Source organism: Brachionichthys hirsutus, chromosome 1 (genome assembly GCF_040956055.1).
Source record: "Brachionichthys hirsutus isolate HB-005 chromosome 1, CSIRO-AGI_Bhir_v1, whole genome shotgun sequence".
Lineage (NCBI taxonomy): Eukaryota > Metazoa > Chordata > Actinopteri > Lophiiformes > Brachionichthyidae > Brachionichthys > Brachionichthys hirsutus.
This window is the reverse complement of record NC_090897.1, coordinates 2631621-2648836: the sequence shown is the minus strand read 5'-3', so window position 1 is coordinate 2648836 and position 17216 is coordinate 2631621. Positions and strand designations below refer to the sequence as shown.

General features: G+C 45.7%; 3 protein-coding genes across 3 annotated transcripts; 2 read left to right on the top strand and 1 right to left on the bottom strand.

The window, feature by feature from the left end:
• The first annotated feature begins 228 nt into the window (after window positions 1–228).
• On the top strand, window positions 229–6001 carry slc22a31 (solute carrier family 22 member 31). The gene is made up of 9 exons (XM_068740897.1): window positions 229–657; window positions 2166–2269; window positions 2685–2839; window positions 3779–3947; window positions 4048–4193; window positions 4480–4588; window positions 4678–4892; window positions 5366–5477; window positions 5575–6001. Exons 1-9 carry the CDS (start codon window positions 229–231, stop codon window positions 5999–6001), a joined length of 1866 nt encoding a protein of 621 aa, XP_068596998.1.
• Window positions 6002–7287: 1286 nt separating this feature from the next.
• dpep1 (dipeptidase 1) lies at window positions 7288–10865 on the bottom strand. The gene is made up of 10 exons (XM_068742264.1): window positions 10738–10865; window positions 10187–10313; window positions 9573–9705; window positions 9341–9491; window positions 8726–8795; window positions 8150–8326; window positions 7950–8034; window positions 7774–7849; window positions 7567–7702; window positions 7288–7470 (listed from the first exon to the last, which is right to left on the bottom strand). The coding sequence occupies exons 1-10, from the start codon at window positions 10863–10865 to the stop codon at window positions 7288–7290; spliced, it is 1266 nt and encodes a 421-aa protein (XP_068598365.1).
• A 1929-nt stretch (window positions 10866–12794) lies between these two features.
• Window positions 12795–17122, top strand: LOC137893808 (sulfotransferase 2B1-like). The gene is made up of 6 exons (XM_068739248.1): window positions 12795–12975; window positions 13201–13412; window positions 13740–13866; window positions 13966–14063; window positions 14525–14705; window positions 14981–17122. Exons 1-6 carry the CDS (start codon window positions 12795–12797, stop codon window positions 15091–15093), a joined length of 912 nt encoding a protein of 303 aa, XP_068595349.1. The 3' UTR covers window positions 15094–17122.
• Window positions 17123–17216: the final 94 nt, after the last annotated feature.

Below are 17216 nucleotides of genomic sequence, written 5' to 3'. Positions count from 1 at the left end.
GGGGGAACTCTCTTCACGTGACCAGTTTGGAAGTCACGTGACTAGCGACGTCTGGCGGCTCCCGTTGCATCTTCACCGGCACCGCGTCATTCCGGTCGCTCCGTGCTACAACTCAAAGGTGTCTCATAGGTCGATCCCCGAACCCCTCCTCCCCCCCCCCCCCCGCGAGCCTCACCTGCTGCTGCGCGACGCCGCCGTGCGTGTGTTTGTGTGCACGCGCAGTGCGCCATGGCCGCAGGACCGTCCACATCCCGCTCCCGTCCTCAGATAGATTACGAGGCCACCGTCCTGCCTCGGACCGGCGGCTACGGACGCTACAACCGGGCCGTGGTCGTGTTCAGCTGGTTCCCGAACTTCGCCGTCATGCTGAACTTGTTCAGCGACGTTTTCTACACGCTGATTCCGGACGCGTTCCACTGCAAGCCCGACCCGCAGCTGCTGCCCGGCGGCGTGCTGCCGAGCAACCTCACCAGGCAGAGAACCCTCAACCTCACCGTCCCGTGGCTGAACGGAACCGGCCTCAGCCGCTGCGAGTTGTTCAAGTACGCGCCCAACGCCTCGGACTTCTCCGAGCACGTCGCCAGGGACAGGGTGCCGTGCACCGAAGGGTGGGAATACGCGCACGGCGCGGGGCTCCAGAGCAACTACGTCACTGAGGTAGGAGACCGGTGAGTCGGGACTGAATTAAAATAAAAGCATCCGGAATGAAGCGCAAACGATCCCCATTCCCGCTCTCCCTCTCTCTCTCTCTCTCTCTCTCTCTCCTTCGGGTTTGTTGTGCTGGTTTTCATGCTGGTTCGTTCTGACCCCCCCCCCCCCCCCCCCTTTGGGTCAAACAAGTCTTATCCTAAATTAATCACAAAGTAAAACTCAACAAGCAACATGAGTCACCTGTTGAGCGTTTCTCCTGGAATAAAACGGCGTTGTGTTGTTTTATTTAGCGAATTGATATTTACACAATAAAAAAATACATTTAAATCCTATCAAATACAAATCAATAATGTTTTAAAAACGGCTGGTTTTAAGGGTTAATCTCCTTATAATAACCCCCCCCCCCCCCCTGGAAATCTGTTCAGAAGTCTGTTTTTGAGAGAATCAAGTCAAACATATCCTGTAGATTTGTCGATGAACCGTGAGGACAGTTATCCTCCTCCTCCTGTGTGATTAGGAAGTACGAGGCCTCCGAGCTTCCTTCCTGAGACCCTGAACACTCGTTCAGGCCTGGAACGTTTGTGTAAATGATCTTAACTCCTAAAGTAACTCTGTTTGCCCAACGTTTAGACATCCGAGACCGCAGGAGATGCTAACCGGGCGTAGAGTTGCTGACTCGCTCTACGTAGAGCCATACTTTATTGTAATGTGATAAAAATGTCAGCAGATGTCTTAATTCAGTTAGAAACGACATGATCGACATTCCTGCTGCCTCTGAGGAATCTCTGTGTTGAGACAAAGCAGCTTGTTGGTTTATTTACCTTCATGTAGTAATAAAATAAAACCGAAAATATTACTGGGTTGTAAATGTTTACTATTATTGTTTAAACAAGGATATCCTACGTCTTTTTTTCTCACCCAACAAGTAATTCTACGAATATTTTATTATTTTGTTTAAATTAAAAAAATCAGAATCAAAATACTTTCTGAATCCCAGAGTAAAATTCCATAAACATGAACGGAATTTATTTCTCTTTGCTGTGAATGTCCATATTAGATGGAATTCCACAACATGATTGGGTGCCGACGGAACAATAGGGGTTGCGCAACATGTAGATAAATTGACTGTACTGATCACATCAAGTCTCCTCAGAGACGACACACAGACTGATCCGGGTCGAAGGGAAGTGTTAAAAGGAGGCGACAGGAAGACGTTCCCTGTGGGACACCCACGAGGAAGGCGGCCGAACCGCAGCGCTGAGTTTCCTCACCAACTTGTATCTGAATCGTTGTTCATACTAAACTTCACCAACATTCTCTTCGTTGATTACGCACCTACGAATGGGGATTAAAGAACCACGTCATAAATCCTAATCGAAAGCTCGTGATGGACATTCGCTCTACAGCCTGTCTCTTTTTTTTTTTTTTTTTTTTTAATCTAATTGAATGACGAGGCTTTAATTTACACGAAGTTTCTGTTTTATTTTTAGTGTTTGTCTCTTCATTCTTTGCAGTGGAACCTGGTTTGTCACGACTACTGGAAAATCCCTTTGCAGCGCATCTGCTTCATGACGGGGTGGATTCTGGGATACGTCTTTCTTGGCACACTGTGCGATTGGTAAGCAATAATCTTATTCTCGGGAATGATCAATACACGATACGAAGTCATTATGCCGTTAATAAATATGTGAGAGACTTTTCTAAATAGTTCAAATTGTTCTGAAATACTGTTTCAAACATTCATTTTCGTTTGATCCCCATTTAGCCAATCACATTTAATGACAGAGGTGATGTCACCGGCACCTCAACGTTCAACCAATCACATGCCTCCCTCTTTGAAGCTAATCACACAGTGACCAAATTTGGGTGGTTCTGATTTGTGGATTAGCTAACAATGCTAAAGTTATTATGAATCAGCCAAAAACATGTATGCTACTGTAAATGAATAAACTCGACCTCATTAGCTTGTAAGCTAAACGCGTGCGCTAGTGCTACATTGCTACTTGTTAGCTTTGGGATGCTTGTGTTTCCAGGTTGGGTCGTCGGCGGTGCTTTCTCCTGTCCGTCAGTCTGTCCAGCCTGTTTGGGGTCGCCGTGTGTCTGTCCGACAGCGCAGTCGTGTTTCTGCTGCTGCGTCTCTCGCAGGGCGCCATGCTAGCCGGAGTCTTCTTGTCGACTTATATCGCCAGTGAGTATCGCAGTATTCCTGCGCCGTTATCAGTTGCTTCATTCCCTAAATGCTGTGTCTCAAAGGAATTTTATCTCTAGATAGAGCAGCAAAAAAGGAAAAACACGTGATAACGAAGACGAGAAAGACGAGCTGCTGTTTATTAAGTGATAAGGAGGGACTGAAATCTCCTCCGTCCTCCTGCAGGTTCTCTCGTGTAAAGCAGTTCTTGTTGAACGGTTGACCTGCCGTGTGTTTACTGTGTAACTTCCCCCCCCCACTGATAAATACGGGTTTGACTGAATGCGTTTGGGGGGGGGGGGCAGGATGTGACACACGTGTGGAGGAATTTCAGCTGAAGATCAAGTTAAGCGTGCTGAGCTGAGCTCGCTGCTGCTCAGCCCCTCCATGATGAACCCTCCTGCTTGTGGGGGAGGAGGTGGGAGGAGGTTCGCCAGGGTTTCTCACATCCCCACTTTCCTGTTATTGATGCTCCGTTGGATCGGGAGTGACTGATTTGTGATGTCCTGCCGGCGCTGCTCCTCCGTCGAGAGGAGAAAACAATAGCGGGTCAGAAAGTGGGCAGGAAGAGGGTTTCCTTGTTTCCCCTCTGCACGGCGAGGAGGTGGAAACGGTCGTTGCTCGGAGGAGAAGGAGGTTCAAGTTCAGTACGAACATCGAGGCACACGCCCAAACAGCGCTGGGGGGGGGGGGGGGGGGGTGAGCTTGAATAACACAGTTTATTTGTCATCTCAAACTCTCCCGTTTTTATTTTTGGTATATTCGGGGTTAAATCGGCCTCACGTTTATCGTCTAGATTCAAGCTTCTGGCTGCTTGATAAATTAAAAGCATCAATAACTTGTGATCGGTCCTTTGAGTGATTTTGCTTAGCTCCGCCTACTGGCGTCGTCTCGTCGGTGTCGTTGGGCTTCAGCTGTTTCGTGATCCTGTCCTCTCAGGGTTGGAGTTGTGTGACCCCCCCCATCGCCTCGTGGTCACCACGATCAGCGGATTCTTCGCCGTTTTCGCGGAGCTGATTTTGCCGGGCATCGCGGTTCTATGCCGCCATTGGCCCGTCCTCCAGGCGGTGAATACTTTACCTCTTCTCCTTCTGCTTTCCTACTGGTGGTGAGTCCGTGCGCAACTCGAGGGAGGCGTTTGATTTTGAATGCATTTTGGTGCAACGAGGCTTTCATCAATGAAACTTTTTTTTTTTTTTTCCCCACAGCTGTGCATCGGTGTTCCCAGAATCCCCTCGCTGGCTGCTGGCGACCAATCAGATCCCTCTGGCGAAGAAGTCCTTGCGGGAATTCTCCACCAGGAACAAGGTCTATGTGGAGGAGGAGATCTACCCAGGAGAGATGCTGCTGTCGGGTACGTGTGGACCCCCCCCCCCCCCCCCCCCCCCCCGCGGGCCTGATCATAGGGGGAAGCCTGGAGGTAGCGGCGTTAGCAGCAGCAGCTCTAGTTCTAGTTCTACACGGAACCTTTTCAGCAGCTTTCATGGTTCCTTGTGGTTTGTGCGTTCTCAGTTGCAAACGGCCTGTAGTTTCATTGCCGCCACCTTCTGGAGGGAGGGAGTACTCCACTGCTACCAGGCACGGTGACAAATACAATAAATCTCTCAAATACTGCTAATCTGTTATTGATCTGTTGGCAGAGATGGCTTCGCTTTACGGCGAAGAACGTCGTCCGTGCTACTTTTCGATCCTGGAGCTGCGTCGGACTCGCGTCATCTGGAAGAACTGCCTCGTCCTCAGCTTCACGCTGTGAGTTATTATATTATAATTATTTTAAAACACACATGCCTTTGACTCGAGTGGATTGTAGAAACATTTCCCCCCCCTTCCCCCCCCAGGTTCATCGGAACAGGAATCCAGTACTGCTTCAGCAGAAACCTCCACACTTACTCCTCCAACTTCTACTTCAGCTACTTTGTCCGGGCGATCGCCGGCGCGTTCGCCTGCGTCTTCATCTGCTTCAGCGTCGACCGCTTGGGTCGGCGCGGCATGCTCCTGCTGTCCGCCATCACCACCGGACTGTCATCGCTGCTGCTGCTGGCGCTCACTCAGTGTATGACGGCGCTGGTTTTTACGCAGACATTGAATGCCACGATCACGAACGAGGAGCCAATTGTCCATCGGGTGGACATGTCTTTTCAAAAAGGCCCCCCCCCCCCCGGGAATTGAATCCACTGCTGACGGCGTGTGCTTGGTGCTAACTGGGCGGTAAATTGTTCGACCCCCCCCCCCCCCCCCCGCCGGTCTCCAGCTTGTTTACTGCGGTGAAGTTAGCTTCAGGTTGCGTATTGATCCGAGTGACGGGCTTTACAGCCACCGGTTTGATCTTTTAGTCAGGATTAGATTTTTTTTAGGGATTGACCTGCCGTCACGGGACGCATTCAGTCCATTTGGAGCTCGTCTCATATTCACGGGACGGGTTTCTGTCCTGGGATTGCGCCGTTCTCCCCGGACAGAAACCATCGATCGTCTCTGCCGTAAATGGTTTTGCACAGAAACTGACTGAAGTGTCCTCCTGTGTGTCAGACCTGCACGGTGGACTGGTGTTGCTGCTGTCCATCGTGGGTCTGCTGTCCTCTCAGGCCCTCGCCCTCCTCAGCGTCTTCTTTGCTTGTGAGGTGATGCCGACTGTGATCCGGTAAGTGTGGGAGAAGCATTTCCTGTGCAGGCCGATGCTCCTGATAATCATTTAGCTGCATAATGGAATGCATCCTCTTTCCTCTTCTCTGCATCAGAGGCGGGTGCCTCGGCCTGGTGCTGGCGGCGGGGGCGGTCGGCATGGCCGCCTCCTCCCTGATGGAGCTTCAGAACAACGGCGGCTACTTCCTCCACAACGTCGTCTTCGCCTCCTTCGCCGTCCTCTCCGTCCTCTGCATAATGCTCTTACCAGAAAGCAAACGCAAACCCCTCCCCGACTCCCTGAAGGAGGGGGAGAACCATCGCCGGCCTCCCCTCTTTCTGTCTCGTCCGATCAGGGACAGCCTGCCGTTGCTTTCCACCCGGCCTGCTCTGTCGGAGTACAACCCCGAAAACTATTCGCTCCTCGTCTCGGCCACACGGAAGATGTTGAGTAAAGAGAATCTTCCTTATAGGATCGCTTCGCCAGCTCACCCTCCTCTGCTGTCAGACGGGGGAATGCAGGGACGGGAGGACGAGTCTTAGCTCTTCCTCGTCTTCTGATGCAAAGACGTCTTCTCCTCGATGCGCCGCCTCCCACATTCAACTGATCAGAGCCACGCTGGAGGATCCGACTTCAGAGCCAGAGGCGCCACGTTTGTTACGAAAGGTCAGATTTTACACTTTGAGTCCATCTCCTTTGGATTTGAGTAATAATCTGACGAACTCTGGCTTCCTTCAGTCAAAGGTTTTTGGTACCCAGACTTCTCAGGAACTCTGTGTCGTGCTTTACATCCCAGCGGCGGCGATGTCCCGCGTTACACTCGTGAACCTCCAGAGGGCGCTAAATAAAAATAAATCCTTGGGTTTGATTCCAGATTTTCCTCTGGCATTTGTAGTTTAATGCGATATTTAACATTCTAAGAGTAGAACAATCAAAATATTACTGAAACAGAGCCACTGATGCACCCCGGCCTACAAACCGTATTAAAATCATAGATCGACCATGATTTATTATATTATCATGGTAATATATATTATTATTAATCTAAATATTAAAGTGAAAGAGATCTGTGTGGGGAAGATGCTTGCAGACATCATATAGATAGGATTTCCTGTGCCTGAGTTTGTATTTGAACCACTTTGTTAGGTTACAAACTATTTAAAGCTGCTTTTTAATGCAATTTTTCTCATCAAACACTGAAAGTGGGCATTTTGAAATGTATCAGCCACTGCAGCCGGTATATGAAACATCACTCCCCTCTGGCTTGGAACCGATATTGATTCTGTACTTTGACCTTGTGTCAATAAATCCTTACTGGTGAGTTCAGAGCAACAACCTTATCCGACAGGAACATTTTTCATGACTGATTATAATGTACTTTTTTTTTCCTGTTTGTATTTAGTATCTGATGATAAAGAGCAAATACATAATTTGCTTTTTTTTTCCATGTTAAATAATGTTTCTCTCATCACTGCAAAAAAATATGCCGCTTTGAAGTCACATAGGGATGATTTGCAGCTCCCAGAACACTAGATGGCGCTGTTCCTTTAGAAACCCTGTGAAAATAAAGTATAAAGAGTGAGGGTTTTGTGTGTTTGTGTGTGTGTGTGGGGGGGGGGGTTATCTAATCGTCCCACGCCCCTGTTTGCCCACTACGGCCTTATGATAGAACACAACAGCCTGACTTGACCTTGCCTTTGACGCCGTCTATAAAGGAGATGCTTCTGTTGCTGAAATATGAAGTCCAAACCTCCCAGACGGTAAACAAACGATCAACACAAGCGTTTATTATAATTCATGGACACGCTCTGCGGCGTCGATGAGCATCCTACGAAGCTGCACCTGCAATCAGACCCCGGAGAGCCTGCAGGAGCAGCAGGAGCGTCGCGCTGAGGGAGAGCGTGGGTCCGGCGTGGGAGTAACCAAAGCTCGTCCTGCAGGGGGTTTTCACCTCCTCGTACGGGATGGGAACATCGTCCGGATTGGTGTCGTTCACCTTCGAATCACGGATCTGACAAAGAAAGACCAGAGGACGGATGCGCCGTGACGGTGTGTTCACCCGCACCCAATGAGGTTGGTTAAAGAAGTGGTCGAATCTCTTCCTCACCGCCTCAGCCTCACTGAAGACGCGCAGCAGGTTGTTTCCCAGAGCGTCTTTGACGTCTTCATCAGTCCATCCTCTCCTCAGCAGCTCAGCCACCACGTTGGGAACCTTGGACACGTCCTCCAGACCCTCGGGCAGCCTGACGGAGAGGGTGAGTCCATTTCACTCTGAACCATGGCCCATTAAGTCACCGTTGAATTTTGACCACACCTGGTTACACCGTCATAATCTCCACCAAACCCAACGGCGCCCGCCCCGGCCACTTTCTTTATATGGTCGAAGTGATCTGTGAAAGGCAGGCGACGTAAAACAAAGGCCGACGATCACAGAAACGATCAGAAATGTTAATATTTAACTCGTTTTATAAGTTCTTGTGAGTAATTTACCAGCAACATCTGAAAGCTTGGCACTTTCAGCGCAGGCCACGTAGTCGTTGTAGAAGTTCACCATGACGACTCCTCTTTTGTCTCTCTGCAGGCAGGAAGCACTCGATGGTGAACAAAAGTGCAAAGAACCAGACCAAGAGATTCATTCAAACTCGCCACATCTATCAAGTATTGGGGGGGGGGGGGGGGGGGTTACGCACCACTCGCTTGAGAACATCGTCGGGGACGTTCCTCTTGTGTGGACATATGGCGTAAGCAGAGGAATGGCTGAAGATGACCGGCGCTTCAGAAAGGTCCAGCACCTGGTCCATCACCGTCACCGGGACGTGCGCCAGATCAATAAGCATCCCCAGACGGTTCATCTCCACTATCAGTTGCTGTTGGAGGCAAACGCCACGATGATGAGGTATTTGTGTCCCTTCCTGTTTCGGCCATTTTAAATCAATGCGTCCTGTTTATGGACTTCTTTTCACTTTGTGTCTTTTGGCATCCAAAGTGTCTTTTTTTTATTGATCTGCAAAAGCAAAAAAGTAATAGTCGTCTTTTATTCGGTGTCGTTAACCAATAAAATATAACTGATAACGCAGAATAAAATAGATGTTACTTTATGGGGGCATGACGTTTATTTTTTCTTAACTTGAAAATGATCTCAAAGCTTCGATGCAATGTCTGGCAATAATCCTCTGTAATAAACCGAAGGTAACTAATTTTTAAGACACTACTCTGTAACTTATTAGCGATTGTTGCTCTTCACGATTGTCCATCAGTTCACTTGCCTTGCCAAATGGAGACAGGCCATTGTGTTGGGATGGTTCTGTTCCCTCATCGACCCGCCAGTTATCCGCCCTGACAAGAACAAGCCACACAAAAGTGTGAATACTTTGGGATAGAGCTGGTTAAAAAGCTACTTAAACAATAGAAATTAAGGGTGCTGCATCACAAACAAAAACCTTGCCATGTGGTGTTCCACAAGGCTCTATTTTGGGACCAAAATTATTTATTTGACGATATTTGTAAGGTATCCAAATTATTTAAGTTGGTTATTTTTGCAGATGATCGGGTGAAGTGGAGAACTACTGTCAAGCAAAAATATGAACTTGGTGATGAACTTAAGCGAATAAGTACGCGGTCAAAGTTTAAAAAATAACTGTAAAATGTGAAATATTATAAATAAGTTGTTCCTAATAAATATACTGTATATCCTTTTTATTTTATGGTTTAAAAAAAATGCAAGACTATATAATTTACCGTCTGGTACGATGTGCTGAAAGAAGCAGCAATTTGCTTCCGCCCATCCTTTTTTTGGGTTATAATGATGTAAATATAATGGGTGCGTGAACAACCAAAATAAAAGCTGCGATGCGCCGCAAAGCAATCAGAATCGATCTTACCAGGGGGTGTTGCATGAGTGGGTGAGCGTGAGGTAACGGACCCCCAGCTGGTACATGGTGCGCAAGGTGCCCAGACTGCTGTCAATGGAGTGGCCCCCCTCTACTCCAATCAGACTGGCCGTCTTATTCCTGCTGAAGGCGTCCCTGATGTCTGCGCAGCACGGACACCAGCGGTTATGAGGAGACCATAGGCCACGCTTATTCGTCTTTGGCGTCACTAACGCCGTCTCACCTTGACTACTGGAGGCAAACATGAAGGCTTCTGGGTATTTCTGGCACATCCTGTGAACCACGTCTATCTGCTCCAGCGTTTGCCGGACAGCGTCTTTGTACTGAGTTTCACAGGGAACATAAGCCGACCAGAACTGCAAGAAGACCGGAGGACATGGATGTGGATTAGCAGCGCCACGACCCACGACGTTAACGCGCTTCGTTGATGCAGGCCTCGCCTGCAGTTCACCTCCTACACGAGAGGAATGGAAAATGATAACTTAATTATTACGCAAAGGCGTCCAACAGTTTTACTCCTTTTGTTAATGCCTGAGGAAAGAACCCGTTTGACTAAAGATTGAAACCTAATCTGGGTTTGATTGTGTAGTTAATAAAGGTGTTAATAAATAAATTAACACCTTCACCCTTCTCCCCGACAACATAATTAGCACCTGTGTTTCAGGTGTAGACGCCTATGTAAAACCTTTGCTGCCTACATCTTTCCACCCCTTTTGTCGGCCCTAAAGTGTTGTTGGACGTGACGTGTTGAGCGCTGTGCCCGACAACTCTCGTTGGGATGACTCGATTTATCGATTGAATATTTGTCCAATCACAGCCGTTCTGTTGTTGGTGTACCTGGGCTCCAAGCCGACCTCGCCTGATCTTCGGGATGTTGGTGTGCGTCGTGTCGAGTTTGTAAAGATCAACTTTCTCAAGCTGATTGTTGAATTGCTTTCGAAGTTGCCAGGGCAGATCGTTGTGGCTGAGAAAGATCAGAATTAAAAATGTCACATACTCTCGGAGCCTCTTTCATCATATAAGGGGAATTTACACGTGAAGTCAGCACAAGAATTCAGAGTTACGAGTAAGTCACACGTCTCGGCTGTCGAGTCTGAACATACAGTAAACAAGTCCCAAGACATTGTGGTGAAAAATCATGCCTCGTCTCATGTAAGTCAATCTCGTTTTCCCCCTCTCTCTCTTTCTGTGTGGACGTGAAACCGACTTGAGGTCCTTTCAAGTCATCTTTCTCAAGCCTACATGAAGTCTCTAGTCAAGCGTCGATGTAAGTCAGATGGAGTCTATATCAGTGTTTTCACTCGAGCAAGACTCGGGTCAACTGCTCCTGTGTTGTCGGTTTTTTAATCCACAGTCCCTGCAGGTCAACAAGGATAGTCTCCACTCACCCATCGATTAGCGGCGTCTCGGACATCAGCTTCAGCGCTCTGCTCATGAGTGCATCCTCTGTGGCGGCAGCGGCACAAGCACTGAGACACACTGCCAAAAATATGGCTAAATTCAGATCGGACATCATTTCTTAAATGTGTCCGTTTCAACCAACGTTTAATCAGCTCTGCTCACGTCAACTCCCCCGTTTCGAGTCTTATATGAGTCTCAGGAGTCATAAAAGCACCGTACTAGTTTACATATTCTTAGAATCTGTCGTTAGCCAATGGGCCGAAGGTTAATGAATAATGCACCTTTCATGGATACGCGGGTACGTATTTCGGTTTTAAACATATTCTTATTGCTCTGTAAAAACTGCTAAACCAAACCAGCACCTTCAGCAGTCGGGATTTTTTTTTTTAAAGTTCTGTTTTTCATGCAAAGTTAGAGCAAAGAACCGTCTGAGTTGTATTTCTTTTACGTTTTTGCAGCATGATTTGCCTCTGGTGTCACATGTACGTATACATTTTTAAGAGGGGGGGGGGGACTTTTTCTCAAGAAAATGAAACTTGCACCCATGTTTTGGGGTATTTTGGGTCACTTTTACTCAGTCTTCAATATGGCAGTTTCCTTCAGCAAGATAACTCGAGAAGTTCTGGACGGATCGTGATGAAATTATCAGGAAATGTTGGGAATCTTACCAGGAACAGTGGATTAAATTATGGTGATAACATAACATATACTGGATTCTGAATCACTTTGAAAATTTCGTTAACATTGCAGTCAATGGAGCTTCAGAATTTGTTCCTCAATATCTCAGTTGATTATTGGCCAATGTTTATGGGATTTGACAAAGTCATTTAGGGTGGGGATTTCTATTTTACCACCACATTTCATTGGGATTGGATCTGTCTTGCGGATACTGCACCCAATGTGACCTCAGCTAAACTCGCTTGCATCATTTCCTCATAAGGAACAGGCAGGTGTTGTTTTGGACCAGGATTTAATACAAAAAAAGCGAGAACCTGCAAAGACAGAAACACAGACAAGTGCTCGGCAATTAGAAAACAAAGGCAACGTGCACAAAAGGCGCGTCAGAAGGGCAAGTCTCAACAATGTGCACCCCCCCCACTCCCCACTACCACTCCTTACACTCTACACATTACTGATATAAAGACTGCAGACGTGATATTTGATCCTCTTTTGGTTATGTCCAATAATAAATGATTTAGTTAGAACTGGAATTGTCTGTTTTGTCTCCCTTTTTGTCCTTCCCATGGAGCCCGGGTCCGTGACAGGGTCAATTCAGTAAGAGACAGAGACATGACCTGTTCATTCATCTGATAGGAGCTTTTATACTCAATTAATAATTAACCAAGTTAACCGTACCTGAGCCGATTGTGTGATACACGTGATGTGTGCACACTGTCATGTGTAATATGATTGCTATACAGCATACATAACAATTACATATCAATCTGATTTTAGTTTAACTTGAACTTGTTGTGGAGCTTCCCTTAAGTAAAGTCTGTTTTTGTCACTTTGTCTGCAAAATAACTTCAATCACACAGATATCCAATATATTAGTACAGCTGGATGAGAGAAGTTATGAGTCGTTTGCACAACAGTAAAGTATGTTGCTGAGTACGTTCTTGAAAACCAGAATGCGTGCCGATGCGTGCCGATGCGTGCCGATGCGTGCCGATGCGTCCAGCAATGAGAGCATAGACAAAGAAGATAAAGAAAAGATTAGTACTAAACCCAGAACTGATCACCTGATAATTGATTAGACATTAGAGTACACCTACTTTCCTCTAATGTCTTGGTAACACAGAACCTGAAATTGTGTGAAATGTAAAAACAAACAAAAAAACAAAAGAGTGGTCTGATCCTTTCAACTTTTGTGTCAGGGCCAGGTTTTGGAGCCTATTGGCGAGTATGACAGAAGAAACACCCACTGACTGAAACGTAAGCATTTCATTTGCATTCCCTCTCATCTGCAGCCTGGCTGTTCATTTTGCAGACAGAGCAAGAGAAAGAGACAACAGATCGGGAAAGCAAAGAGGACGCTAAAAGAATGGGAGAGACAAGCAAACTTGTAGGTTTATCGCTGTATGACGGTGCAAGGTTGGATGTCACAGAGATGTTTCAGGGTTTTATGTTTCCTGGACTCCTTCACACCCAGGAATCCTTGCATTGTGCTGTAAATTTTCCATTTCAGGACACGGATATCATCATAGCCACGTACCCAAAGTCAGGTAGGCAACAAGTACAAATCTATCAGGATAAAAGGTAAACAACCGAAGAAGCATTTTCAATAAAAGTACAGATATATTACCCAATTCTATTTAACTGTGTAATATTATGAGTTGCTTTTATTTCCTGGTAAATTATTTTGTATAATAGACTTGTTTCTGGCTCTGTTGTGTTTAGGATTGTTTTAAAGTTAGCTAGTTAGTAAAGTTTTTTTTCTTTTTTGACAGGCACCACATGGATGCAACAAATTGTGACCCTTATAACCAGCAGAGGGGACCCAAACATAGCCCAAACTGTCCCAAACTGGGCTCGGACTCCATGGCTGGAGCAGATTTACCTTAAAGACGCATTGGAGGCCTCCTCTTTAACCCCACGAATCTTTACCACTCACCTGCCTTATCAGCTGCTGAGCTCTGCTCTGCAGGGATCAAAAGCAAAGGTCAAATTTTTGATAAAAATAAATAAATATATACATATATAGCTTGAGTACTGAAGGGAATTTCCGTATTAGATGGGATTCCACAACGTGATTACATGCGGACATCACAATAGGAAAACATTACATTTAGTTTTGTATCGCTATTAGTACAGAGTTTATCTGTGTAGAGAAACACAATGTCTGTTTATTGTAGAACTGTCTTTATCATTTCTGTGTTCTCAGTCATCCAGGTTATGGTAAATCACGTAGAGCAAAAAAGAAGATCAGCCGAGAGACCAAATGTGTTTTTAGAACATTGCAACGATGTTCCTCCGTGTCCCGTCACAGGTCATTTATGTGAGCAGAAATCCGAAAGATGTGGCAGTATCCTACTACCATTTCCACAATATAGCTTCATTCCTTCCCAACCTTGCCACATTTCAAGAGTTTTTACACCAATTCCTGGAGGGTAAAGGTGAGTTTAGGAATTGGAAAAGAGAATCTGACATCAATTTTGCAAAGTATAATCTGAGCAAATGCTTAATTCACTATATTTTGCCACAAACTATTTTAGTGAGTCCTGGATCCTGGTTTGACCATGTTAAAGACTGGACCAGTCAGACAGCGACGATGAACAATCTGCTTCACATCACCTATGAAGAGTTGTGGCAGGTAAAAGCAAACGATTCTTCATTCTAAATGTCAATTTTCAATTTTGTTGTTCAATAACCACAAGAGCTGCAGCTGTCTTCACTTGCATTTCCCTTTTGGATTAATAAAGTGTTCTGACAATGTAACCACAAATATCGCATCCAAATTAATGTATGTTAATGTTTATTTAAAAATAAAGTGTTTTTTGGTTGCTAATGACCCAAAACCACCAAAATAATAGGTTAGAAAAATGGGAAGAGTGAGTTTTTCATAACATGTCCTCTTTAAGGATGACAGTAATTAAGGTCCGAAGTGGAAAATTACAGAGTTATTGGGGTGATTGCACAGTTGCTAAAGATAAGTCCCGATTGTGATGTGGATGTGTTTTGTTTAATGGTGTTTAAGGTTCGTATGGCCCATGGGAAGAAACTGTGAGACAGTCTGGTGGTGTAATGTAATTACGCCTGTTTTCATCCTGACAGGACCTTCATGGTTCCATCAAGAGGCTGAGCGCTTTCCTACAATGTCCCCTGGAAGACGACGAGGTCAACAACTGTGCCAAACACACTGTCTTCAGTGTCATGAAAGAAAACAAGATGGTGAACTACACCCTTCTCCCCGACAACATAATTGACCACAGCAAAGGCTCCTTCATGAGAAACGGTGGGTTCAGTTTGTTTTATACAACATGAGCAGTCGATTGTTTTTTCTGCGGCCTGATGCTCACTCGTCAAACTCGTTTCGTTGTTGCACTGTACTTGTTCTGTGATGACGATGAAAATAAAATAATTCCATGACAGATTTGATGATGATGATGATGATGAGTTTTATTTTGGTTGTCAGATTCAGACAAAAAAAATACAACTTACTAAATATATATTACAACCAAAAAAGGTATTTATTTTTGCTTCACTCGCCGTTTCCTTCGTACATTTCAGGTAAGATCGGCGACTGGAAGAACCTGTTCACAGAGGAGCAGGATCAATACTTCAAAGGCATCTGTGAGTCCAAGATGAAGGACTGGCCCTCAGAATTTGTGTGGGAAGTTTGAGATCTAGAGCAGACACGATCAAAACTAAAATAAGTAATCTCTTACACATGTTTGAATGAAAAAACAATCCTCCCATTACCTTCTGAAAATGTACCTTGAGTTTCTGATATGTGGCACTAATGCCATTATGCTGTCAAAGGGGCGAGAACAAACTGAGTTTCTCCTCTTCTTAATTCATGTCTCTGTGAATGATGTGATTGTCATGATGGGGACTTTAATCAATGTCTTCCGTACGAAAAGGGATCTTGGATCCTCGGGAACTTCCTGGCTAAAAAAAAATGCATAAATGATAAATCTCTGAATTGTATTATGGATGGATTAACAGCCGTGTGAGAGTCAAGAGCAGGTCAAAGATTGTCCTTCTGCATCTTCTCACTTCACCAGTCAGGGATCTCTTTTTATGATCACTTCCATTGATCAGACTGGGTTTACAGAAAATTCCTTAATGTTCCTCAATGTTTTGTTATGCTTCATGATTAAAAGTCACTTTCTTGCTCACACATTACAAACATAAAATGGCTAACCCTAACCAACTATACAAGATATAAATATAAAAACAGGTCGTTATTTATTTAATCCTCTCAGTAATTCTGCCAACTGAATGACTAGGTTATAAGAAACAGTCAATATGAAAATTATCTTCTTTAAAAAAAAAAAAAAGATGATCCTCATCGTCGACAGTCGGTGTCGCTGTTCGACATCGCCGCAACAAACAATGCCTAATGCTCAAAATAACAGAAAAGTCATTCTCAAACATGGAGTACCGAAGAGCACTTTTAAATTCATGGTCAATTTATCCAGAACTTTGAAAGCCGCCGTCTTGGAGACTTTCCGGTACACCAGGGCAACTCCCGTCCCAATTAGCAGATGCCCCACCACCAATAAGCCAAACGGCCAAATATCTTCCACATCCTCTACAGATGGGACCGTGAGGCAGACCACTCTCCATTTATCCCAGGGATCCATGGCGTAGCCTGCTGCTTGGGTCCCGTCTGGACAGGTGGGCTCCCCCGGAGTCCCATGCTTGAGTGAAAAAATGTGATCAATCGCACTAAGAGACCAGTTAATCAATTCCATGATTTAGTAGACCAGAGCTCAGCAAGCGGCGGGTCCTGGAAAGCAGACAGGCGAGACGAGACAAAGAATGCAAGCAAGGACGAAAAGAGCAGAGAGGGAAAAAAGAACGTCTGCTCTCGTCAAAGACCGGAAGAAGAAGAAATCGCAACAATGGCAACATGAGCCCCCAGATCACCCCAAGCCACCACAGCAACCCGAAAATGACCCTCGTGGCCCCACCAGAGCCACACGCAGAAGAACCAGCCCAGGGACCGGGAGCAACCGTCACCAACAGCCGACGAAACCAAGGCCAGCGCAGTGGCACGGGGCACAGCGGGCTGGCCCGGCGTCCCACCAGCGCCCAACACCACACCCCCCACAACCGCTTGCCCCCCTCCCAGCACCCTCCACCCATCCCCCCCCGCCAATCCCATTTTGAGTTGTTTAACCCTGTCTTCCACCCTGAGCCATTTTAGGCCAGCAAAATGTCCAGGAAGAAGGTGGGTCATGGGCCCCAGATTGAGGAGTAGCCGAATGAGATTATTTTGGGAAGTTTGGAGCCTGGTTTTCAGGGACATTTTGATGTTGGAATACCAGGAGGTGCTAGCATAGTCCAAAAGGGGCTGAACGAGGGCTCCAGCAAGAGTCCGGAGAGCACTTTTGTTGACAAAAGTAGACATTCTGCCCAAAAATCTTGTTCTTTGCCATACTATTGGTTTTTGTTTGGAGTCTATTGCTGCAGCCTAATTGTTTTAGTGCCTCCAACAGTTTTTGTGGGTTGCTTTTGTTTGTCTCAATGTTCTCATTTAAGAAATTATTTTTGGCATTTTTGATCATTTTGTTAACCACATTGCATAGTTTTCTGCTTTTTTCACTGTCATGTGTAATGTGATTGTTATACAGCATACATAACCTTTACATATCAATCTGAACCACCATACATTCTCTTTTTAGGTCTGACTTGAACTTGTTGTGGAGCTTCCCTTAAATAAAGTCTGTTTTTGTCACTTTGTTGTCTTTCTGTAAGCATGTTAATGTCTGTAAACTAACTTTCTTTCACACAGATA